General features: G+C 37.2%; 1 protein-coding gene across 1 annotated transcript in view; it reads left to right on the plus strand.

The window, feature by feature from the left end:
• Positions 1 to 24,134, plus strand: part of si:dkey-215k6.1 (transmembrane protein 132C) — a 180,156-nt gene extending 156,022 nt beyond the window's left edge. Inside the window, exons 6-9 of the mRNA XM_056746511.1 lie at positions 10,471 to 10,676; positions 14,415 to 14,688; positions 16,238 to 16,429; positions 19,619 to 24,134. Coding sequence (XP_056602489.1) covers positions 10,471 to 10,676; positions 14,415 to 14,688; positions 16,238 to 16,429; positions 19,619 to 20,815 — 1,869 coding nt within the window. The 3' untranslated portion in view covers positions 20,816 to 24,134. The remainder of the gene's footprint in view (positions 1 to 10,470; positions 10,677 to 14,414; positions 14,689 to 16,237; positions 16,430 to 19,618) is intronic.
• Positions 24,135 to 26,283: the final 2,149 nt, after the last annotated feature.

Raw genomic sequence — 26,283 nt, forward strand, 5'->3', positions numbered from 1 at the left:
AGACCATGGGCGCACAAATGAGCGCAGATGCATTTGCTATTTTAACAACGCAGCACAGGACAGGAAATGATCACTGCGTCTGGCTTAACAAAAACACTTACGCTGTGCCGTGTTGCACCGGGAGTATGATAGGACCCTTTTTGTTCAACAGAATAAAGAAATTTTCAAATAATTTTTTCCTACTATGATAGTCAATGGTGGCCAAGAACTGTCTGGTTACAAGCATTCTTCCAAATATCTTTCTGTGTACAGATTTGGAACAACTCGAGTGTGAGTAAATGAAGACAGAATTTTCATTTTTGGGTGAACTGTTGCTGTAGCCTGTTAACTGTCACCCCTTCCGTATATGGGACACCTAAGTTTGCGTCAATATTGTGCATGTAATTTCTAATTGAATCATGAAAAACTATATATGAATGGAAAGGTCTAAGACTCTAGAATACATATTTCGTGGGTGTTTTTTTTTATATTTTATGTGTGGAGAGTAATTGATTCTTTTTTATAAAGAGTGTGCTTAGATTTATTGTTATCCTTTTGCGACCCGTATTTTTTATTTTTTTACAATAAACCTAACAACATACCTTTAACTTTTTTTGTGTGTGTTATTTTTTTGTTGTTGCAATAATCAGCTACTTTTCTTTTTTCAAACGAAACCAACCCTAAGTCAGTATTCAAAAGAATTCATGAGTTACCGCCATTTTAGTTCCAACAGGCGTTTTCTTGTGTATGCTCAAAAAGGGCTCCGACGGTTAAGACGTTTAAATGAATAAAGATACACAGTAAGACAAACACAAAAATGCAATATTGACATATACCTTTTGTGCAGGGCATTATTATGTGTAGGAGAGGAGTTTTGAGTCAATGTAATATAAATATTTTTAAAATGGGTATTGCATATTGTTATTGCACTGTGGAGAGACCTTGACGCAGGTATATTATACTCAAATTAAGAATTTAAACTTTCCCAGGGCACCATTTTTGGTTCCTCAGATGCCACACAGACATCACCCTCTGGAGAACCTTTCGTTACTTTTTATATCACTGAAAAACCTGCTCTTACTGCCTGACTATCAACAGTTATTTTCTATAACAAATACTTCAATGGTTTCATCAGGACCCCCAAATGGTATCTTGAGAATATTTTGATATTTTGTTGAAAAAGAAAATAGGTTTTAATGGCGCTCGGCACTTCCGAAGCACAATCTTTTTCTATAATGCAGAACTGATTCATTCAGGACAATGTCGTCCTTTTTAATAGATGTCACCTTGTCGAATCGCCACCTTGGAGGTTCAGGTGTTGAATGGGATCTTATCTTTAGCGTCACGCGCTGCTGTTAATCAGTTCTGCATTTGCGCAGGTTGAAGGGCTCTCGTAATGACAGCTGATCAAATAAATAAAAGAGCCGTCTAAAGAGATCCCATAGGCTTTAGTGCTCAAATCCCACTGTTTAACCAGCATCAGTAAGAAGAAGGCCGTGGCCTTAATTGCTTCCTGTGAAGACTCCCTCACTTATGTGTTCTGTAATTGAATTAGACATAGAACACAAAGGACAGGACATGGCGGAAGAGCTGCGTGTGCGTCCACCAGCAGACACAAAACAAGTCGGATTATGAATCAATTTTTCACCAAGACCTTTGTCTTTTACATTTTTTTCATCTCTCTGTTGGAACACGTTCATTTGTTGTGGTAAAATATTGGGTTTTAATATATCTCTGCTCTTAGAGAGGTTGTGGTTGTCCCCTGTGTATTAAAGATAGAGAGCGAGAAAGAGAGAGAGCAGTGTGGATAGGTGTACAGTGCTAATCCGTTTAATAACTCATTCACTTTGTGGTGACAGGCGGCCAGATATCCGGCGAGCCTGTAATCGTGTAAAACTCTGATCAGGTTAAGAGCGGCAGGCCGCTTCTGTTCTCAGTTTCAGCTGAGCAGGAAAACACACGAGATATTTTTGTTAGGAAAGAGTGAGGAGGGGGTGATTTCAGAATAGATTTCAATTAGCATTCATTAAGGTTATAAAGTCATTGTTCTGTGTGGGGGATCCTTAACAGTTTTTTTTATTTTATGAGTTATGTAGTGTTTTGGATAGTATTTTGGATAGGACAAGAAATTACAGTCAGGAGAAACACAGGGCAGGGCTGAAACTTGGACTCGTGAAGCGCTATTGTGATGAACATGGTGGAGGATGGGTTTAGGATAGATTCTAAATCGATTAAAGGGAAAATAGAAATTCTCTCATCATTTATACACCCTCATGTCATATATAACCTGATTCTTTCATCGTGGAACGCAAAAGAATATATTTGGAAAAATGTCTCTGTGGTTTCGTGTCCATCGGAAGTCAATGGGGTTTAATGTGATTGGTTACCAACGTTCTTCAAAATAACTTATTTTGTGTTCTGTAGAAGAAAGAAAGTCATAGAGGTTTGGAATCACATGAAGGTGAGTAAATGATGAAATACATTTATTCTGCGGATTTATTCCAACAACTCAAATTTTTCACTACTGTTGCTGTTTTTATTAGCTTTCTTTTTTTCCAGTGTGCTTGGCTGTTGCCGAATCCCTTACACAGTTTTAACATCGCATCACTTCAGTTTTGGTCAAGTGATTTTGGCAGGATGTTATCATCTATCAGATATATAATATGGACGTACACTGCTAATGACCTCATAAACATCACAGCCTCAAATCAATTACTGTGAAGCCTTTTTAAAACCAAATAGATAGCTTCTTAATTCCCGTAGGAAGTACACTAGCTATGACTGCACTTCCATAATTCCCCTGTGTCTGCCCAGTGGACTCGTAACTCACAACTAATAGACCCAACAAGACCATCCCTGGGGCTCTTTCCAGCTCTGGTAATAGCCTTTGACCTGACCTTCTTTGTTTTTCTAGCCCACTTGACAGATCGGGACGGCGTCAGTTAACCATTTTTCCTGAACCTTATCTTTCAGATAATTTTTTTTTACAAAGAATTGTCTTTTTTTATTGTAGTTTTATTAATATTTTGAAGTAGGGTTTATTTTTATAAAAATAGAATTTGTTCTTTTAGTTTATTTCTACTAATATAGTTTTTTTATGTTTTGTTTAGTTTGTTTTGTTAACCTTTTTTTATGATGCTATATAAGATTATTTGATTAGATTTTATTTAGTTTGAGGTATACATTTTAGAGACTTACTTAAACTTATTTCAGTTTATTCCCAAGATAACATTTCTACTTTTCAGTTGGTTTACGTTTTAAAAAGATATTTAGGTCAATATTTTGTTTGCTTTAAATAAACTGAAATGTTTTAATAGTTTTAGTTATTGTAAACTATAATAAACTTGCAACTAGCCACATCTAAAAAGTTATAGAATTTTACCACACAACCTGAGAGTTTAGTTGTGATTTTTGTGCATATGGGTTGCATGCAATACCCCACATTCAGCGATATAATGGCAATGCATGTAATGTTTGAGTTCTTGTGTTTTTGGTAGTCTTTTATGTGTTATGTATATCACCCAGGGCAAAATTTTGTTGGATTCCCTCAAGTTGCGAGTTAACAGACATGCAATAGACTGTCAAACATGTATCTTCCATCTTTGTGTGTGTGCGTATGAATAATAGGCCTGACATAGCTGCTGGTGATGTGCTGTAATGACAGTGTTTTCTAATCAAATATGCAGCAATAGCTTCCCTCCAAATGATATGATGGCATGCTGTGTAATGTAACCAAATACACGCTTACACAGATGGAAGTGTCGCTTTAAGGTGTTTATAGGAAACAATGCCAGATTGTAGCTGAGATGCCTGATATCTTATGAGACAATTGTCCAAAGTTGTCAGTGTTTACAAAACGTAAAAGTTTCTGCAGGCTTGTTCGCAGAATTTTACACGTTTGATCGGCTGAGAATCTCAAACAAATTGCCCCATTTTCTGAAAACCCTGAGGGTGTATGTGCGTCTTTTGACTTGTCTCAAGGAAGGGCTTTGTTTTTAGTTCATCTCCCAAAGAGGATATGTTGACGAAGGTTTATACCACTTAAAATAATATCAGACATATTGAGGACGCACATGACTTATATTCCTATGCAAATGTTATGTAAATATGCCGCATATCAATTTCAAAAGTTTGAAATGCTTGGTTATACGTTCGCGTGGAAATCGCTGACCCTCTCCTTATGGTAAAGAGTCACTTTTTTATTTTCATCAAAATAATGACTTTAATATTTTGCTCTAGTATTTTGTGCACAAAATCTTTGCTTTTGTGGTATTTATGGTGTTTTCAAAGAGTGATAGCCCCGGTTTCATTCCCTTTCAAAGAGAGCACCGAAAAGACTTTGTCGTAAATATCTCTCTTCATGTTGTGCAGAATAAATAAAAGCAGGTTCAATATGACATGAGCGAATGTTTTTTGTGTGTAATCTATACCTTTAAGGATCTCTGTTAGTAACAAAATGATTGCAAGTTTGTTACTAAGAACCATGAACCAGCTACTAAGATCTCCTGTCACGATTCGATCTTCTTTGCTTTAGTTTACCTTAAATCACGTTGGATAAAAGCATCTGCTATGTGACTCATGTCTCAGGTTGGTGACTCTGTGAGTATTTCATGGTCCGATAACAGCTGTTTTTATGCTAAGAAAGCTTTTTGGGATATTCGGAGGTAGGCAAAACCATTTCCTGGAGAAGCCTGTAAATGAATGGATACTCGCAGATAGATTTAAGAGATTAGATTTAAGGTTAGAACCACACTTTTGAACTCGAATTCCCCTCTCTCTTACTTTATCCATTAATCTTTTTCTTTCTCCTGTATTCCTCTCTTGATCATTTGCGGGCTTTTAAGTCCCACGTTACAAATGCCAGGCGACAGTCAGTGATGAGCTATATGATCAATCACAACAAATCACATTTTGCTAAGATAACTACAGAGAGAGAGAGGTTTATACCACGTGGGTCTGACATCGGAAATCTGACTCTTCGTTTGGCTGTTGAGAAATCAACTAAAGGGGAAGAATGACAGATTAAATTTTAAACTGAAAGTGTATTCTCAACAGTGCCACAAGGCCCGAGGAGAGTTTCTAACCTCGGGCAGTGTCACATTTAGAAGCTGGAATCTGAATTTATCACCTTCTGCAATAGAAATGCTCTAAATTTAAATCGAATTTCGCCGTAAACTGATTGGAGGAAAGGCGAGCTTGAAAGAGAAGCTAACTGGAACATTATATCAATGTGCGTGTGGGTACAAACTAGCTTTGAGTCCGAGCTGTTTTCTCTTTTAAAGGGATACATGACTTGTGAATATTATTTCATGCCAATCTAAACCTGAATCGTGTTTGATTTCTTTGGAATTTGGAAGAAAAAATGTCCCATAACAGTCACCACAGAGGGAGCATTAAATTAAAGATAATTTGAGTGTAAGACGTGAGGGCACAAAGCAAGATACGTGAAAGATGTAGCCACATTATTTTTGGGGCACTCAATTTTCGGTACGGCAATTGTCTCTTTTAATCTGGTACCAGTTTTGTCAGATGTGACGTGATGACATCATACGGGAGTTTAGAGTCGCATATAAAATGGTCACCATCATGCCGTAAAAGTGAAGATGATCCTTTTGTGAGATCATCTGTCAGTTTTAAAAAACCTCTTCTTCCGCCTGACCATTGCTCAGCAACCGGTGGACCAAATCTGCTTTTGCCTGTCAAGCAAATTGATTCTAGCTCTTCCAGCTGATGCCCATTGTTTGTTTCTCTCGCTCTCTCTCTCTTACCTTTTCTTTGCCCCTTTCTTTCTCTCCATCTCCCTCTACATCCTGATTCTCTCTCTCATCATCACGGCAGGGAGGCAAGTGCCAATCCTTCCAAGTAATTTGCGATCTGGGCCTGTGATGGGATTGGTGGATTGCGGCACCCGGCAGTGTTTTGCATTGTCAGCCAAATAATCTGTGATTTATCACTCCAGAGACGAGTGAAGAGTGCATGAAGACACAGAACAGAAAGATGATGATATGAGCGGAGAAGAGAGACATGCAAAAGAGACAACAGGCTGTTGGTGGAGACAGGGAAGAGTGCAGAAACTGAGATCAGAACAGATGACATGAATTAAAATTTGTGAAGTTGTAAATACAGGATATATTTAACAGTAATAAAAAAGATGTTTGAACACTTAAAAATACCAAGGTACCACTTTTGTTTTTGAATATTTACCATAGTATTTGCATTTCCACATGATAAAATCACTGTAACATTAAACCAGCACATTACTTTTTTGAAGCAATGTAATCATTTAATTGTACAATAGATCGTTTTATTACGCATAATGTTTAGGTGTCTTCACACAAAATATACATTTTTTAAATATTGATTTCTCGCTTTTTGATTAAGAAAGAGCAAATTTTATTTTGATACATTTTTGTTGTACTTTTTTCTGTTCATGTAGTTTGGTTTAAGAAATTTGGAATACGTTTTTTATTAGATATCAGTATTAAATATTTAATAAAAAATATTAGGGAATCATTTTGTTAAATATTTAATCATAATTTAAGGAATTAAGTAATAATTTTGTTGAATAGTCTTTTTGGTATAAAAAATAAATAAAACTCAAGAAATAAAAAAATAAACTCATGTACTCAACTGGTGTAATTCAGACCGGTGTGACAGGACTCTGGTAAGCTAATAACACAAGGTCAATGAATCCACATATTTTTTAGATCTGTTTACCAAATTTCCCAATAAGGCTACAAATATTCCTTTTACGCATTCTGTTGTTGTTGGAGCACATATATGGGTCACCCCTCTTGTCTTACAATCCACAATTTCTTGAGAGGTTTCTCTATTCATTTCTTTATCCTTTCCTAAAGGTCCATATGGGGCACACATGCATCTCACTTTCACAGCAGCATTACAAGACCTTCCCTTGCATGCATTGTTTTTTGATGTTAGTTTTTTCTTATTGAGTAATAATTTTCTTTTTATAGTACTCCTTTCTGCAACGAAAGTCTGGCCTTCATCTCTCTCTATCTCATTGCCCAGTCTCCTCTTTCTGTCTCTTTAAAATAGAAACAGAGATTAAATCGATTTTTCAGTGTCATCAAATCCATGGCTCAGCTCTTTGGCTTTGACGAAGGGAAGTGTTTATGCTGGTGTCTACCCCAAAGTCACAAAATAATATACCATCAGCCGCAGGACAGTTGGAATGGATCAAGAGAGCATGCCGGATAACTGTAGACTATACAAGAGTAAACTAGAGGCCAGAATCATAAAAAACTCTAGCTCCAGCGTCTTGCGCAATCTATTTACAAAATCTATTTCGAAATTGTAGTAAACATGTAGTTAAATATGCTGCTTATTTATTATATTTATCATAATAAGACAGGTTTGACAGGGTGGACCAAATAACAACATGTTTGCTCGTGTCATGTTTCTGATGTGACCACATGCCACTTTACCCGCTGTGTTCCTGTTCCATTACCCGACACAGTCATTTCGGATATGAGAATGATAGGGGTGGAGGCTCTTAGACAACACTCGTGATCATCAGAAAGATGGGTGGAAAAGGTGCAAATTGCAAGAGCAGAGATGGAAGCAAAGGTAGAGAAATTGAGCGTGTCGTCCTTGCAGAGAATTGTGGGTAATTGCTATCCCAGAGTCTAATACACAGACACACCATGACTTCAAGGCTTGTAGAAGTGTGCCTTTTATCAACTATCACCCTCTGTGTTTGTTTGGCAGTACATTATCTCCTGTACATTATGTATCAATACATGAGTTTTATTAGATTCTGTTCTCAGCTCTTACAATAATGTCAAAAAGTGAGTTTAAGTTTGATAAAATGGTTATTTCATATTTTCACTTTTATGTACAATGAACAAATCACAGTGCATCTTATTTAGATTTGCATTTAAAATAGTCTTTAGAATGGTAATTAGTCATTTTTAGTTAAACCCCTGTTGTGTATCCAGTTCTGCGTTTTGTAATGATTTGCAACTGTGTTACATACATTGTTCAGTGGCATACATTAAAGAACTTAATGTTTAGTGTACAACAAAATACACTCACGAAATGAATCAAGTCTGTTTCCTTAATCACAGACAGATATTACGACTTGGCTTATTTTTATTCTCCTCAAGGCAGTTTCTCCCTCAAGGTTCGTTCAAACTATAACAATATATAACAATAACTACATTAGTGTCCACACTATAGGACGTAAAGGGTAAACTCAGTTAATGGATGTGACATTTTCAGTCAAATCTTTAAACATTTCTTGTCAGAGAAAGGATTTATTACCAATATATTGAATCATCCGTTTATATTTTTACTAAACCCCTGATGATATAGTCCAGACATCAGAAAAATATCATTCTATGCACAGGTTCATCTATTAAAAGAGAGAAAAATGTATGTGTTATTGATGTGAAAAAAAAATGTATGCACGTTTTTAAGAGACAACATTGGAAAAAAGACAACAAGTAGGATTTCCTTCATTTGTTTTGTTCATTGCTCCATTTTTAATACAAAGTAAATGTGACCCTAGACCATAAAACCACCATAAGGGGTCAATTTTTGTTTATTTGAGATTTATACATATTCTGGAAGCTAAATAAATAATTTTACCATTGATGTATAGTTTTAGGGTTGGACAATATTTGGCCGAGATACGACTATTTGAAAATCTGGATTCTGAGGGTGCAAAAATTTTTAATATTGTGAAAATTGCCTTAAATGCTGTTAATCAGAGGCCCTTTAGCAGGCCGTTGCTAAGAAGAAACAGGTTTGTTTTAACGCTCTGTTGGCTTACTGCTGTAATAAAGTTGTTGAAAGTAGATGAACCCGAAAAAAGAAATTCTAATCTTTATATTGATACCAAATTTGAGTGGGAAGATTTATTCCGGAAGAGCGAGCAGGGGGACGGAAGTTTGTTGGCGAGTTTCTGGCCACTCACAAAAATAACTTTTTATATATTTATGGTAGGAAATTAACAAAATATCTTCATGGAACATCATCTTTACCTAATATCCTGATGATTTTTTGTTTTTGCACACAGTTTAGTTATTTTACAAAAGACAACTGCATGCAGAAATTAAGTTAATTTGATAAAAAATTGACTATATACTGCACCAAAAAAAGTAAATCAATGCACTGTTGCACACCCTGCACAAATTTTACAAAAAATGTTGAAGCCATTTTTGACATAATTTGTTTTATAGAATATGGTTTCATTTTTTATGTTATATATATATATATATTTGCCTTGGTAGGGTGGTACATAACTATTGTTAGAAAACAAGACTTAAAGATATCTTTAAGTCTTGTTTTCTAACAATAGTTATGTACCACCCTACCAAGGCAAATTTCTCGTACATGTGAATGCATTGTGCTTGGCAATAAACCATTCTGATTCTGATAAAGGGGGGGGGCATTTTTTGGGTGAACGATTCCTTTAACACAAAAAATTAGGAAACTCCAAATAGATGTCTTTTTAGTGTACAGTGCATTCCGTAAATTAAAATGTATAGAAACCAGCAGCAATTATACCAAATAAATGGTTCACAGACCACAAAATTGTTATTTTCATGTTCCCATATGTGAAGAATATGGACCTTTATGGACTTGACAATTCTCCAATGTGATTTTTGGGAAACTATGCTTTAACGTACATCTGACCTATCAGTATGATCAAAATCTTTGGTAAAAAAAATTATTCAGCCACAACATTTGCATTTGCATGTTATTACCCATACAGTAATTTTTATATTCACGTTTCACGTTTTTTATTTGTGAGCCCTTTAAATTCGAAAACGATTTTTTAAACAGAATTCGCAAATAACCACATCAGTAAATAACCAACCTCTTTGTCTCCAGAATGGGATTAAAAGTCTATTTACAATTGTATCCAGTTATAATGGTACAGTAGTTAACTGGGAGTATGAAAGAAATGACAGTGTTGAACAAACCATGAAAGCTTCACAGTGTGAACCATATATGATCCGTGAACGCAGACGTTCATTTCAAACTTGAGCGTGCCCCTGCGGTGACCCTGAGCTGTAACAGCGAGATGTGACTGCTTCACGCTGCCTCAGTTCCCTTGTGTGTACCTGCATGTGTGATTTGCCGCTAGCAAAATGATGGCACTCCTCTTGGCGTGACAACGTCACAGACACAACCCATCATGTGTCAGAAAAGACGACCACTGAATACAGACCACCACCCATCATTATAGAGAGAGAGAGAGATAAAGAGGGCAAAACAGAAAATTTAGTTTGGATTAAAAAAAATTGAAGTAAAGAAACAATGGATTGTTTATAGAACGAAAAAGAGGACCCTTCTAGGCTGTTTTCCTACTCTATAATTTTGTGAAAAGGTCCTTTGGTGTTCTTAGAATAAGTGCAGTTAGCGCAAGGGTATGTGAAGAAAAATCATAATTACCATCACAGCCATTACAAACATCACAAAATCACTGCCGTTCCATCTGACATTCTGTTTTTCTTTCTGCAGGTGTCTCCTGGCTGTGATGAGGTGTTAGTAAATGGAAAAGAAATGAGGGGGCGTGTCTCGCTTCAAGTGAACTTTACCTACCTCTATTTGACCAGCCAATTAGAGCTCACCGTGTGGGTGCCGCGGTTACCTCTCCAGATTGATGTTTCTGACGTAGAACTTAGTCAAGTGAAAGGATGGAGGGTACCTATAATCACCAATCGAAGGTATTTGTGAGAGTGCAAGAGCTTTATATGTAGGTGTCTGTGCATTTTTTTCTAATTCAATGTTTTTAAACGCATGTTTACAGGGACCTGAATGCTCTAAGCTTCCAATAATTCACCATACACAATAAATAATTATGGTTGGCCAATATCATGTTTGTCCTCATAGCAAATGAGCTCATTTAATGTATTCCAGATTTTAAATTCCTGCCCGTATTGCTGAATTTTTTCACTTCTGTTGAGTTTTAGAAACATTCTCAGATGACACAATGACCCATCATACATTCAGAACCACTAGTCTTATTTACAAACTAATGAGGAGGACATGTTACTTTTCATTTAAGCCAACAGAGATCCACTGTCTTTCTTTGTATGCTGTCATGTGGATATGTCTGTTTTTTTCACAAGCCAATTCTGTTTGTTGGCCTTCAGTCTGTTGGCCCATTTTTCAATTTGGCCAATTTCTGTCTCTCTGACCATAGCAAGTTAGCACTAGGAAGCACTCAAACACACACACCCCACGCAGTGTTTTTCCCAGGTGAATGAAAAATTTGAAGCCATCGAAGCCTCAGAAAGAGAAAAACGAGTGGAAAAGAAAACAAGAGGTGAAAGTCCATTGGTATACATAAACAGGTTTCCATCGTATTGCAGAAGTGGGCAGAACACTATGGACAATCATAATTGTTTGTGTAAAAATTCTTAAAAAGATCCCTGGAGATCCCCTGGCATTGCCTATATAAATGTGAATTAAAAACAGTATAAATGTCATTATTTTTTATAAACTTTTAATAATAAATAAAATAAAGACGTTTGTCTTAATTTTTTTAAAGGTCCAGTGTATGAAATTTAGTGGCATCCACTGATCTTTATAAATGACTGGATTCCTCATGACGTCATTATACTGAAGCTACCATTCCGCCATGTTGGTATGCCCCGAACGTTCTATTCAATAAAAAAAGGACGTTATCACATATTAATGATAATAGAGTAAGTAGTGGAGTAGGCGGGGCGAGACCGTGGTTCGAGTCCGGTGAGTAATTGTGAATTAGCGGCAGCTGTGCGCACACCGGGCTCGAATCACGTAGGAGATAGGGAGCATATAAAAGGAACGAGCGACCGGACCGTCGAAGAGAGAGGTCCGGGCCCGAAGTTATGTTAAGTTTGTATTTATGTTCTTGTGATTTGTATTTATGTTTTGTTTAAATGTTTGCCGGTTCCCGACTCCTTCCTTCCCTTTTATGGAGATTTATTACAGAGTAACTTACCAGTTTTTATGTCTAAGTCTCATAGTACATTCTTACATTGCAAATGTCTTTAGCATGTAAATGGATAATTGTTTAAAGTCGGGAATTTTCCTGTCTTATTAGATATAGAGTGAGTTATGTTCATTGTCATTACAGTAACGTTGACGTACATATCAGATCAGCAGACTCACGAGACACCTCAACAAATGTGCTAATTCTGAATACAGATAAATATATTCTGTATATGTTCTTTAAGTCATGGAGCTTTATTTCTAAACATTTACAAATGTGCCATTACAACAATGTTCAATATACACTCACCTTCTATACATTGATTTTTTTTATGTCGCTATTCTGCCCAAAATAAAAATAAACATTAGAATAAAACATCAGAAATAACAATTAATTTAAACACATGGGAACAAAAATTGTATTGCGCGCCTAATAAGCTGAAATTTGAGATCTTTATATCGCCAGTTGGGCATACCATCCGGTTGCTTCACCTCCTGCCATTGGATAAGCATTTATATAGAATAGTGTTGGCATCTAATGGTGAGGTTGTGAATTTAAACAAACAGCCCACTCAAATGCTCCCCTCCCTTTCAAATCACTTCAATGACTGACACATGGCTAAGATGTCGTTATGTTTCTCTTATTGCCGAAAGAGATAACTTATATACTTAATGGGCTCTGTAGAGCAATTTGTCCGTTTGTCCTATTCGAAAGTAATAAAAACATAACGCTTCATTATGTAAGGTATTTACACACCTCTGAAGACATAGTTATAGATATCATATTGCATTTATGTCAATAGATCCTCCATAAAATTACACACAGCACCTTTAAGCATTATTTTCAAAGTATTTGTACAATGTACAATGGGCCTCATTCATGGAACAGGAGCAGAACACATTTTTGTATAAGTCGTTCGTAAAGTCGTTCCGACGAAAATTTTCTTATTTACAAACATTTTCGTATTTTCAAAATATTAGTTATCTATAAAAATAATAATAATATTAACACTAAATATCTTAATGTTATTTCATTGCTGGTTACTGCATTTTTATATTCAGGAATATTTTTCTAAAGAAGATTGAGAATGAAACATGTTAATGTCGTTGATAATCCAAATCACAGCAACAAACATGTCTCCGGAAAAAACGCTGTGCCTCCAAAGCCCTTAAGCGCTGGCCGTTTTGTAGAATTCAACATTATTTCACTTAGCTACAAATGTTTTGGTCGACAAATTCATTCATTCATTCATTGGTAGGCATATAGCCTATTAGTCTCTTATGCTTTTATGCAATACAACGTGGCAAACCTGAGAATGGAATCCAGAGGATTCCACAACAATCCTACCTAATTTGCATAGCTGTAATTCATAGGGGACGACTATGCTAATTATGAATGAGCGGGCATGCATGCGTTATTTAAGAATTATTGGAATTCATTAACATACACACGTTTTACTATTAAATCTGACTTTACGAATTATATGTGAATCAGGAGGAGAGTTTTCGGGAAGGTCAGTTTTAACACGCAAATTACTCGGAATTCATTTATTTACGAATGTTTCATGAATGATGCCCAATGTATTTTATAGCAGCACCTTAGGCTATGTTCAAATTGGACTTCTTTTTTTAAGATGCTATCATCTGTTTTACATTATAATCCTATGGAGTAAACAGTAAAAAGTCCTGAGTGCTTTTTTTAAGCACCAGCATCTGCGTCTTTTTCTGCAGCTCTGATCGTCTTTCAAAGTTGAAAAAAGTTTAACCTACATCTAGTACCTTTTTCACGGCTAACCAGTGACAAGCGAGAAGGGAGACCTGTCGTTTCCATAACAATATGTGATGAACGTGATTGGTCGAGCCAGATCAAGCTCTAAAAAATGTTATAGCGGCCTAAATGCCGGTTGGAGCATAATTTTGTATAAAAATATAAGTAAAATTTTCACTTTCAATAACTTTTGATTGCATTTCTAGCAAAAAGTATTGTAGTTTTTAAATATGTGATTGGTTATTGCAAAGATAGTCTCTGTTTATAATTCAAATAGACTTCCTTTACGCTCCATACGAAGCCTGTCTGAGTTTCTCTGAGCTGCCTTTGTGCACAATCGCTGCCTCCGAAGTCATTGCCAGCTCTTATTTGTAACCACAACACTGTAAGCTTTTTTTCATAAAATAAAAAACTGCCATTGTCAAGGTCAAATGTGAACATACCCTTATACTGTATTACAGTAAAAAATTTTAATGTTTTTATATAAAATCATATTTCAGTTCAGTTGAACTGTACATGCAACCCTTTGTCATCGACAAACAAAACAGTATCCGGTGTAGGTTAAAATAATTGTTACATATTGGGGTTTTTAAAGGAAATAAAAAAAAATCTGTTTCTCATTACAAACTTAGTAGAAGGCAATTCCAACTTATTAAGTCATACAAGGCTCCATATATGTTGTATTTCTCATGATCTAATCCTTTTTCTTTCATTCCAGGCCAACGCGTGACAGTGAGGATGATGAGGACGATGAGAGGAAGGGCAGGGGCTGTGCCCTGCAGTATCAGTATGCTCAGGTGCGAGTTCTCACACACTTCGTAGCTGAACCAGCTGACCCTGGTGGGGAGCTTGTGCACATGCTGGGTTCTGATTGGTCAGCTGACATCACAGAGATGGTCCTAGACTTCCTTAAAGTGGAGGACACACGCATTGCTCGACTGATTGATGGGAGGGTGCTGGTGGGACGAGATATGGGCATCACGACTATACAGGTATATATATTGTTAATATAAATATAAATATAGTGTGTCTATATGTCTGTGTCTAGCTTCTTCACCCTGTAAACGATTATATAATGTATAAAATATTCAAAAGTCCAACAAACAGAAGAAAAACTTCTGTGATGCGCCAAAATTATTATAGGAATAGGCTTGCCTGAACAATATTTTAGTTAGAAATGTAATTGATGATTTAAACTGCATCTGATAGAAGAGCGGCTCAGTTTCTAGATAACAGCACGCTTTATTTAGACCGCTCACCTTTGACAAATAAATATAGATCCTGAGAGATAGTAACACCTCTCTTGTTAAACATGGCGGAAATATTTCCAGTGCCATTGCATTTGAGTGAAAACAAGCTTGTTTGGCTACAGGTGTTGAAATCTCTGAGGTGCTGAATGCTCAGTTCTGTGTGAAGTGTTGTGTTGACTCATAACCCCCTGTGTGTTTATGTATACTTCCTTTTGTGATCTTGTGTATCTGTCAGTCTCTTTTGAAATGTCGTCATGTGTTGCGTGTGTGATGAAGACCTGGGATTATTATTGTGTTGTGTCGCCAGAATGAGCTGTTGACAATAAAACTCTTCTTGGAAGAGGTTGTGTGTAGAATCTCTCCCTGTCGTTTTTGGCTATTGCCATCGCTTTGATTTCCTGTCATTTTTTTGCTCCTTGATTTATTCCCCTCAGCACAGAGAATCCTCATGGTGTCAGTCACCAGTTTTTGTCCATGGTAACAGGAGATGGTGCTTGACGATGACATGTGATGCTGAGAGCTCTCTGTACACCTGTCATACTGTCTGTCTGTCATAGCAAAGCAATGTTGCAAAGTGTCAGTCTGGATCGTCTCGCCTTAGTGATGCTTTCGTTAGGAGGAAGTTATATAATGGAAAGTGGAGAAAGGATTTTCAAATCGTTTATATTTACAAGTACTGTAAATAAGGTGGATGGATGGACGGACGAATGGCTGGATGGACAAACAGACAGACAGAGACATGGATGTATACATGGAGGCATGGACGTCAGACAGACAGACAGATGTTAGAATAAGCGGTTAAAAATGAATCGTCCTGGCAAAGGTTGTGTGAAGAATCTCAGACAGATGGACAGACGGACAGACAGACAGAAAGAAGGATGGATGGATGGTCAGACAGACACAGAAATTTCCTGTAATATTTTGTCCAAGGAAAATTACCGCTGAAACTACACGCACCGCAACAAACCTTTAAAAGTGGTGGTTTGTTTTTACTGGAAAACAATGCAGATTGTAAATGCATCGTGAACTCAACCAATCAGCATGTTCGACGATTTGTCATCTTTGAAGTCACCATAAAACGAATTGCTGTTGAGAGTGGAATAGGAGCTTATTTTTTTGTGTCCATAGATAAATAATTTATAATAATTACTGTAACACTTTGTAAAACCCTTTCCTGTTTGACATCATGGTGACTTTAAATCTCCTCACACAATAAATCTAAAGTCAATATCTGAGTATTGTGAGGTTTCTATCACTGTGCAACCTGAGGGCATTTCTCTGTATTTTCCAGGTGATATCCCCTCTGTCTGACTCTATTTTGGCTGAAAAGACGATCACAGTGCTGGATGACAAAGTGACTATTACTGATATGGGAGTTCAGCTGGTAGGCTCTCTGAATCTATCTCTGCAGCCCAGTACCACCAACAACAGAGCCTTCTACATCACAACCACAGCTCAGGACCTGCTGCACACACCAAAACAAGTGAGCACCTCAACAATTAATTCACCTGCATGAATTGGCTAAAAAATATTGTATTGATTGAAACTTTAGAACCTTTAAAACTGTTTTGCGACCGTGTTAACTGTGAAAAGCGTTAAACAAAAAAAACATGAATTCAATTTCTAGACCCTGAAGTTGTAGCTGCTGTGAATTTGATAATATGAGGAGTATTTAAAAACTTGCGAAGCGACAACACCTGCAGCTTGTTGTTAGAGCTGCTGGTGTTCATTTACAGTACAGAAAGCAATACAGTTGAAAAACATTTAACAGGTGCAGGGAACCCTTGAGCTAAATAAAGAAAATCCACATGAAAGAGGTTTAATATTGTCACACTTCTGAATAAATATTCAAGTTTTCATTAGAGCCTGTGGCTAATGAGAGAGAGATACCAGAGAGAAAAACATTTCCGGAAAGCTAGGTAAAATGTAATAAAGCTCATTCATACCTTGCAGGGATCATTTTAATCCAGGCATTGTGCAGTGTACAAAAGCAACTATAAAAAAAGTTTCTTAGCGGTAAACGGGTGAAGACCTATATCATGCAATCAAACAATACATTTTCTTACAAACATTGAAACCTGACATCAGATTTTCCCTTTTTTTCTGCACGCAAATTTGTGAAAAGGTTAGCTCTTCACTGCAGTATGTACAGATCCCTTCCTCCTGAAAATCATGAAGGACACTTCTAAAAATAAAGGTGTTTAAAAGGTTCTTCAGAGCAATGCCATAAAATAAGCATTTTTGGTATCACAAAGAACCATTCAAAACAGTGGTTCTCAAACTTTTTCGTGGTAAGGCTTATACTTTGTCTAGGGTGCATTGCTTTACGGCCCCCCAAACAAAGACTTTAATCTTTAACTTAAAACATTTTTTCAAACCGATTACATATTCATTTATACAATGCTGAAAATTATTTTGGTTGGTGAACTTATTTTTCTGATGTTTGATAGCATAGAATTTATGATAAGTTTCTATATTTCATAAAACGCCACAATATCCGTGGATCCATCTTGGGCCACGGCCCCCAGTTTGAGAACCACTGCTTTAAAAATACCATCTCTTTCTTACCTTCTGTAATATGAAGATTTTTTTTTCCAAAAAGAACCTTTTGAGAAACAGAAAGGTTCTTCGGATGTTTAAGGTTCTATATGGAACCGTTTAGACAAAAAAGGTTCTTCTATGGCATTGTGAAGCACCTTTATTTTAAGAGGTGCAGGTCTCTGCAGAACATGGAAGGATGTTTCTCAATTACTATACGTTTCCAATCCTGCATAGGCATTTTCACGTGTCCACTCAAAAAAGGGCGAAAGCACATTTCTCAATAACCGGGCGTTTCCAAATAGCAATGGGAGAAAGCAGTTGGGAATCGCCTACTTCATTTTTGCAAATTGAAATATGTAATCTTAGTTTGAAAACGCTAAATGATTAAGAAATGCCCCTGTTTGTTGTGCAGAGACTATGTTCTCAAAACGGTTGGGTCTTAAAGATTGGCTCTTTTTACCGAAAGGTGGGACTTCCTTTGTTAGAGCAACTGTATTGAGCTTTCCACTTCAGTCATAATCATAGAAAGTGAACTGTGGGATTTTATTAAAATCCTTGGGGGCGGTTTCCTGGACAGGGATTTTCTTAAATCTTAAAGGACTAGGCTTTATTTAAATTAGGATATTTAAGTCAATGTAAAAACATACTTTACATAAAAACATTACTGTGTGCATCTTGATACAAAGCTGCACTGATATATTTTAAGATGAGTTAGTGTAAATTGTTTTTGTTCAAGACACCTCTGATATTTAAGTTAATCTAGGACTAGCCTTAAGCCTTGTCAAAGAAAACCGCCCCATAGTCACATAAACAGTACAGATAAACACCCAATAAGCTGTTAATATACAAAAACTCCATTAGCCCAGAGTCCCATCCTTCATTTTGCCCGGTGTTCATTTTGGCAGGTGTTGTTATAACTGAGCGGTGAATACCTCTAATATCCTTCTACTCCCTACAGAGCTGTTTTGAATCATCTGATTAAAGTCTCAAAAATAGCTGCTCTGCTAAAAATCGAGACACTTGCCTTGCTTTCTGCCAGCGTTTTCCCACGCACAGGGCCCAAGGTTAACTATGAGTGAATGAGAGTGGGTGGGAAAACACTGCAAGACTCTCATTTGGAGTTGTTTGCAATTGCGGATATTAAGAAAAACACTTTTTTTGTCTCATTTGAAGACTCTGCCAGAAACAATGTGGCCATGTTTCTGGAGCTTGTCTTTATGTATGATTTTCAATGCAAAATAAGTAGTTGATCTGCAGTTTTCATCTTTTGAATCGGGATTCAGGAATTTCGAAACACACTTCTATATAATTGTAATCTTATATATCCTATTTTTCATTTTCCCTTCTTTTTGTTTTTAAATCTGTATGACTATAAATTATTAAAATGTATTTGTTTAATTCAGGTTTTTTTGTATGTATGCAATTTTGTCTCAAATATGTTTTAGGAAATTATGGCATTGCATACTCTCTTGAAAGAACAGTGCTCACATTAAAGTAGATAAAGTTGCAACCCAGTCTCAAAACACAAATGTATTATCCATTTTTTTATATTGGTCCCTACCATATAACAAATGCATACAAACACCACATTTGATCATAGCTACGAATAACGATGATTTTGAAAAACGAGTAATTGACGACGGAATGTTTATTTTTGAATGATTTAAAGCAATCTCGTTTGATCTTATAACACACTGTTGAGTTAAGAATACCTGTAGTTCATGTACTGAGACTATTCAAACAGTAAGTGTATTCTTCCTTTTACACATTTTTCTCAGTGTTGAGTTACGATAATATTGCCTCTCTGAATCTGTCTAGAGAATATATATAATTTAAATAAAATATGTAATAAAAACCTAACTCATCTTGCTCCTGCATTCATCATTGGCAATTTGTATACATTTATTGAGAAAACCTTGACATTTTTACTTTATAAGATGTCAGTTAAATGTCAAATAAAATCACAGGAAGTCTCGACTTTGAAACCGCATGTTCAGAGATTAAAGTTTTCATGCAACATTCTCTCAATGCAGTGAAGTGCGTGTCAAAGCTTCATCACTCATTAAGGACAGACATGCAATATCTTTATAAATAAGAATGTTTGTCACCTTCTCTATTCTCTTTTAAATAGGAAGCAGTCATCAGCGCGTGGATTCAATACAGCGATGGCTCCGTTACCCCTCTCGACATCTACGACCCTAAAGACTTTACCCTAACTGTCACCTCTTTGGATGAGACTGTGGTGTCCACCTATCAGGAGCAAGGCCAGCGCTGGCCAGTGGTAGTGGCAGAGGGAGAGGGCCAGGGGGCGCTGTTGCGAGTCGAGATGATGATCTCTGAAACCTGCCAGAAGTCAAAGAGGAAGAGCATTTTGGCAATGGGTGTAGGGAGCGTACAGGTGAAGTTTGGACAGAATGATTTGGAGCAGAGGAGTGGAACTCAAGATGAAAACAATCTGGACAACAGCACAAATGAACAGAAACATAAGGTTGTGGAAGCTGAAAAAACTAGCGGAGGAGACAGCTGGAAATCATCAAACACAGCGGTGGACAGAGAAGAGGGATCCCTTAAGAAAGTAAGCACGACCACACGGACCACGATAAACAGTCGGACAGGAGGGAATAAGCAGAGCCCGGGGCAAAACAACAACCCCTTCGACTACACCAGTTACCCCGCACAGGTGGACCTACCTGGCGGGGCGGAAAGTGACCTGACGCAGAGTCCAAGAGGTTTATCCGACCTGGAGATCGGCATGTATGCCTTACTTGGAGTCTTTTGTCTGGCTATCCTCGTCTTCCTCATCAACTGCGTGAGCTTCGCTTTCCGTTACAGTCACAAACAGCTTCCAGTTCTGGAACAGGGCAACATGAACCATGCACACGATTGGGTGTGGCTAGGCAACGAAGCAGACCTGATGGATCACCACGGTGAACACGGGCCACTTACGCACACCGACGAGTGCACGACAGCGATAGATCGAAACGAGGGGTGTGAGGAAAGCAAATACCTTCTCAACGGGAGCGGCATCCAGAAAAGCAGCTCCCTGCATGGGCGTGGCATACCCCACGCGCACCCCGACCCGCGGCCGTGTTCCGGGAACGACCCGGCGGGGAAAGTGGAACCACTCAACAACTCGCCCAGTGCCGTCAAGCGCAAGAGGGTAAAGTTTACTTCGTTTGCCACCGTGCTCCCTGACGAAGGTGGGCCATATACCAACTCCATTCTCGTCGGGAATGAAGACAATATAAAGTGGGTCTGCCAGGACATGGACTTGGGACAGTCTGCCGAGCTCAGAAGCTACATGGAGAGACTGCAAGACAATCTGTGAAAGGTGGGATTAAAGAGAGAGAGAAAGGGAGAACGATAATGGACACACACAAACTCACCAGAAATGCCTTTGCACTACGGGTGGAGGGGGGTTCTAGAGGTGTTGCTAAAAGAGAACTGCAATGGGATACCTGTAGGGAATAGATAAAAGAAAGTCGGAAGGAATATAATCCACGGGGAGTCCAGAGTTAAGTAGGAATCTCACAGAAAGGGGAAACGGGTAAAAAGAGACTGGCACGCTCCCACCGTCACTGACAAGTGGTCCAGGTGGCGCAAAGAGAGCAGCTGCCAATTGGCTAGCACGGGGACAGAACGCCAGTTACCGACACCCGGAATAAACAAGTCTAAACAAGACCAGAGAGAAAGGAAAGCTAGGAAACAAACCTGACAGCTGTACAGACGAATTAAAAGTCAATGATGGGGTTATCACTAATGTAATGTAGTTTCTGGTTTATTTAGATAAGCGTTCAGATTACGGATGAATACAACAGATCTTTCTTTTTTCAAATGTAGGTAGACCAAAACAGGCTGCCACAGACCCGGTGTAAGTTTGTTTTTTAACACTCATTTTGTACCACCTGTCCTACTGAGTGGATTCTGAGAGATGGGGAATGTGGGAATCCCAGTTTGGGATACCAGCTGGATTTAAGTTTATTAAAGTCTATCAGAAACTTTGAATCCGCGTAGGAATAAAAACACTGGACACAAGAATAATGAAAAGCAACATACTCTGAAGTGAATGTGGAAATACAGAATTGTGGACTTCTTTTAAGCCCCATTGGGAAGTTGTTCATTTGCACAATAAAATTCATGTAAAAATTCTGTTTATAAAGTAGCCGACACATCTGAACTCGAAGACTTACAACTTAAATTGTAAATTTCCGGACAGACCGCGTAGACATACAACCCCACAAAGCGAGTTGTGTTTCTTCTAAAACCATATGATCTGCTGTGATAGATGAATATACAGAATAGAAATGATCTATGACTCTTTAGTATGGTACTGGTACGAATGTCTCTCTTTTAATCCTGGCGAGAAGTACATCATCCTTTTTTACACTTCCCTGTGGTTTTTACATGTTTAAGGTTTTAAAGCAACTTTCAACTTCTGGTTCACCAACTTCACATTACCCGACATCCTGAATCCTTGTTGTTTATATTATTGAAGAGTTGTAGAGGAGGACAAAAGCAGGACCTTTTCTTTGAATGCTCAGGTGAAAATGCGCTCACAGATGAGAAGTGGTAGAGTTGAAATGTAGATTGTAAGAATGCAATATTTATTTGTAAGTGTAACATGAGATAGTATGTAAATAAAATGATTCAAAATTTTGTGTGGACGCTACAAGACAGCTACACGTGTAAATTTTCACGTTCGACACAAAACGAGTTGGTGGGACGACTTCAGTGTTTCACATTCTATGTTAAGGTCTGATTTCCTCGGGGGGAATAAAAATAAGCTTTGATATATTAAGCCATGTCATGGGTTTTGTCAGGACTTGCACATTTTCCATTTATTCCGGATTCAATCTTTTCCTTTGATGTATTATTCCTGTTCATTTCAAATGTGTTTGAATACTTAAAGCTATACTAAAGGTGCTGAGAATTGCTCTGATGTGTTGAAAGCAGCGTGTGACTCAGTCGGTTTGATACAAATTATGCGGTACGAAGGCTGTACTGGCATGTGTCTAAATTAAAAAGTTATGTTAAAGGAACGAAAGTTTGATTTAAAGAAGCAGTACACCCAAAAATGAAAACCTGTTTTCATTTATTCACCCTCAGATTGTCCAAATCTGCATACATTTCTTTGTTGCTGAACACAGAGAAAGATATTTGGAAGAATGCTTGTAATCAAACAGTTCTTGGCCACCATTGACTACCGTGGTAAAAAAAAATGCTTTATATATTTCTTTGTTCTGTTGAACGCAAAAATAATCGTTTCAAGAATGTAGTAAAGCAAACAGTTTTATGACACTTTTGACTACCATTGTCATTTTTCCTACATTGGTAGTCAATTGTGGCCCATAACTGTTTGGTTACAAACATTATTCCAAAAATCTTTCTCTCTGCTCATCACAACAAGGAAATGTATTGAATTTGGAAAAACTCCAGGGTGAGTAAATGAAGAAATAATTTTGGGGTGAACTGTCCCTTTAAGCAACAAGTTATGCCGCCGTCACAGTAGATATTTTGTTCCATTGACTTCCATTCATACGCATGTGATGTGAAGTGCCCTATTTGTCAGATATGGTGACCAATACCTGAAATGTGAACCCTGCATTTAACCCATCCAGTGAGTAGTGAACACATGCACAGCAAGTGGTGAACACATGTACACCTGGAGCAGTGAGCAGATATCGAGTGGGGGTAAGGTGCCTTGCTCAAGGGCTCAGAGAATCGAACCGGCAACCTTTTGGTCACGACTCTGACTCTTTAACCATCCCCGCGGATGCGTTACACCAGAGAAGCAAGCTCCTGTGTGAAATTTTCTGAGTGAATTCTGACCTGTGAATTCATATCACATGAGAATGTGTGACAAGTGAAATATCAATAGGCCATGGCATGATCTTTTTGTTGAAGGAAATGCCTTATACTATTAATAAAATTGCACAATACAGTTTTGTACAACAGCATTAAAATAACGAAAACAACAATAAACAGTACATTATAATCTATGATGTGCAAATTAAAAACTATTTTTATCCAAAAATATTCTGGTTGCTACCCATGGAGATTCCCAGTAATACGTACTGTACCTCATAGTAGTTTCATTTTTTCATGGGATCAGTTTGTCATTTCCTCTGTAAAGTCACGTTCTGTTCTGGCCTTGATTCTTTACATCAGAATGACTGTTTTTTTTTATTAACTCGCTTGGTTTAAGCAGTAGTATATCTTGGTATATTGTCGGTTGTGACTGTAAATTATGGAGAAACCATATAATAGAATGTGAGAGAGAGATTTCGTGCTCATATGTCAAAGCCATCGCTGACATCTCTTTAACCAGTCTGTATATATATAAACCGTTTCTTTAAGATCATTCACCATACACATAAGACCTAAGATGCCCCGTCACAATGTCTGATGATTCATGGACTCGTCTTTTTCATGCAGTATTCACTCTGTAATATTCTGAAATTTTTAAGCTAATCTATTCCTAAATCCTCTGTGATAAGCATTTTTTCACAAGCCTAGTCATGTCCCGGTTATAAACCTTGTTTCCATGTAAAATTATTAGTCTGAGAAATCTGCGTTGTGTTCATGTATACAAATCGATATTTTTCACATAAATATATTTTAGCGTCTAAAAATTACAAGATTTTGTAGAAATGTATACGTTTAAAGACCACACATGACGTAACTCAAAATCCAACACCTGTTCATGTTATTTCCAGGTATTTTCTCAGTATCATGAGCATCATTCTGTCTATATTACAGTTGTTCTCTGACATTAAAGTTGTTTCCTGCTAATATGAATCTTTTTTCTTCGTTTCAAATAAGTATGTGTGTCTGTTTTGTCTTGTTTATGCAACAATTGTATTTAAGTCGAACCCACATAGTCTCTACATGAAATTAGTTTTGCAAAAAACAATTTCACACGATCACATATTTGTGCTTTTATATACTGTCATTTCGATGTCTTTTATGTTTCAATGTATGCAGGGTAGCTTTGATGTATGACACACTATTATCCCTGGTAATACATGAGTCTACAATCTACAAACAGGTAAAGTCTGCGTGAGGCACTATGTGGTGTAATGTACACGATCCATTTGGACTGCTGCAACAAAAGATGGCACAAAAATACTCTGTAATGAACCTCACTATCTTCCACTTGGACTTCAAAGTCATTTTTTTGAAATATTGAGCAATTTTTTCCCTCTCGGAGAAGATGGAAATTACATTATGCGGCTGTTTCACAGGCGCTGGGAAAAGGTAAGGGGCTGCATTATCATTGTTTAATCAAATAGATGTCATTCATTTAGTTGTAGTCAAGGGGGCTTTGAGGGAATATTAAATTACTTTTTTGGTACAAAACAAAAATCTCCTTTCTCTGCTTTTCCAAAGCATGTAACATTCAAGTCTTCAATATATCGAAAGAGGCCAAATACTTTTTGTTTACATGTTTACATCAAAATGTTTTTACACAAGGGTCAGTTAATGCATTGGATTTTATGATGACACAATACATAATATTTGTGGAATATTTATTAATCAATTACCATTTTTAATTGTTTTATCATAATTCATTCAATAATGTAAACATACAGTATATGGTTAGTTGACAAATAAATCTTACATCTGTCCTATGGTGTGACAGCAAAAACATAAAATTAATATAAAATAATGTTTTCTAAATTTTTGCCATGTCTCTCCATTAGACATATGTCAACCATATAAAGTAAATATGTTATTTCAACACAATCTCGTGGGAATTCGTAACTATTTTACGATGTGGCTAATTCGTTTGAATTTGTATGATCTCGATCGTACATTTTAGTACGATTTGCTTTCGCACCGGTAGGGTTTGGGGTGGGGCTTCAGGACTTCAATTTTCTAGTAATAGGACATTTTTGTACAAGTCACAACATACAAATTCATACAGATAAGCCACCACGTGAAATAGTTACAAACTCCTGTGAGATCAGGTTGAACTATTTTACCAGGTAGTTCCTTTGTACCAATTACTGTATTACAATCTAATTGTATGCTTTAGTACTATTTGCTTTCCTGCCAGTGACAGTTTTAGGGGTGGGGTTAGGGGAGGAGCTTTTTGATTATCGTATGCTTTTGTATGATTTGCATCGTACAAATTGATATGAATCAGCCATCTCGTAAAAGAGTTACGAATTCCTGTGACATCAGGCTGGTTACAATCCTTCAGTTTTATGTGAAATGTGCTCTAGACGGTTGGCAAACAAACGATGGGCGCCCATAAATGCTCTGTCCGAAGGTAAGACATCCAGATGCTAATATTTACAGTAAATATATGTCAAATAGAATGAACTTGTAGAATTGATCATTTACAATCCTTAATACTCAACTGGACCAGTTTTCTTTTAAAAACCTTTACAGGCTTCAAAATGGAAAACGATCTCTCCTCACACATCTCTTTTTCTTTTAAATCACCTCATTTTCAAGCGGCATAAAACAGATGGTTGGTTTCTTGCACTCTCAGCCACTCAGTTTTTTCCCCTCCCTAAACAAATTCTGTTTCAATTTAGTGGCTTCTATTAACATGTGTTTCTGCACAGGGCATTGATTTACTGCTGATATCAAATACATATTTCCAACCAAGTGAGACATGCAACCTTTCATTTTCACACCACCGCCTTACAAATTCGACATGCTACATTAACAAGAAAAATGGCTGTGTTTGAGGAAGCCAATGGGAAGTGGCCTGTGTCTTTAGATGACATTTTCGTTTTCATTTCACGTTCATTACTGGATGCTGTCACTGGTGTGCTTTAAGTT

This window comes from Triplophysa dalaica, chromosome 4 (assembly GCF_015846415.1).
Source record: "Triplophysa dalaica isolate WHDGS20190420 chromosome 4, ASM1584641v1, whole genome shotgun sequence".
NCBI classification, from domain to species: Eukaryota; Metazoa; Chordata; class Actinopteri; order Cypriniformes; family Nemacheilidae; genus Triplophysa; species Triplophysa dalaica.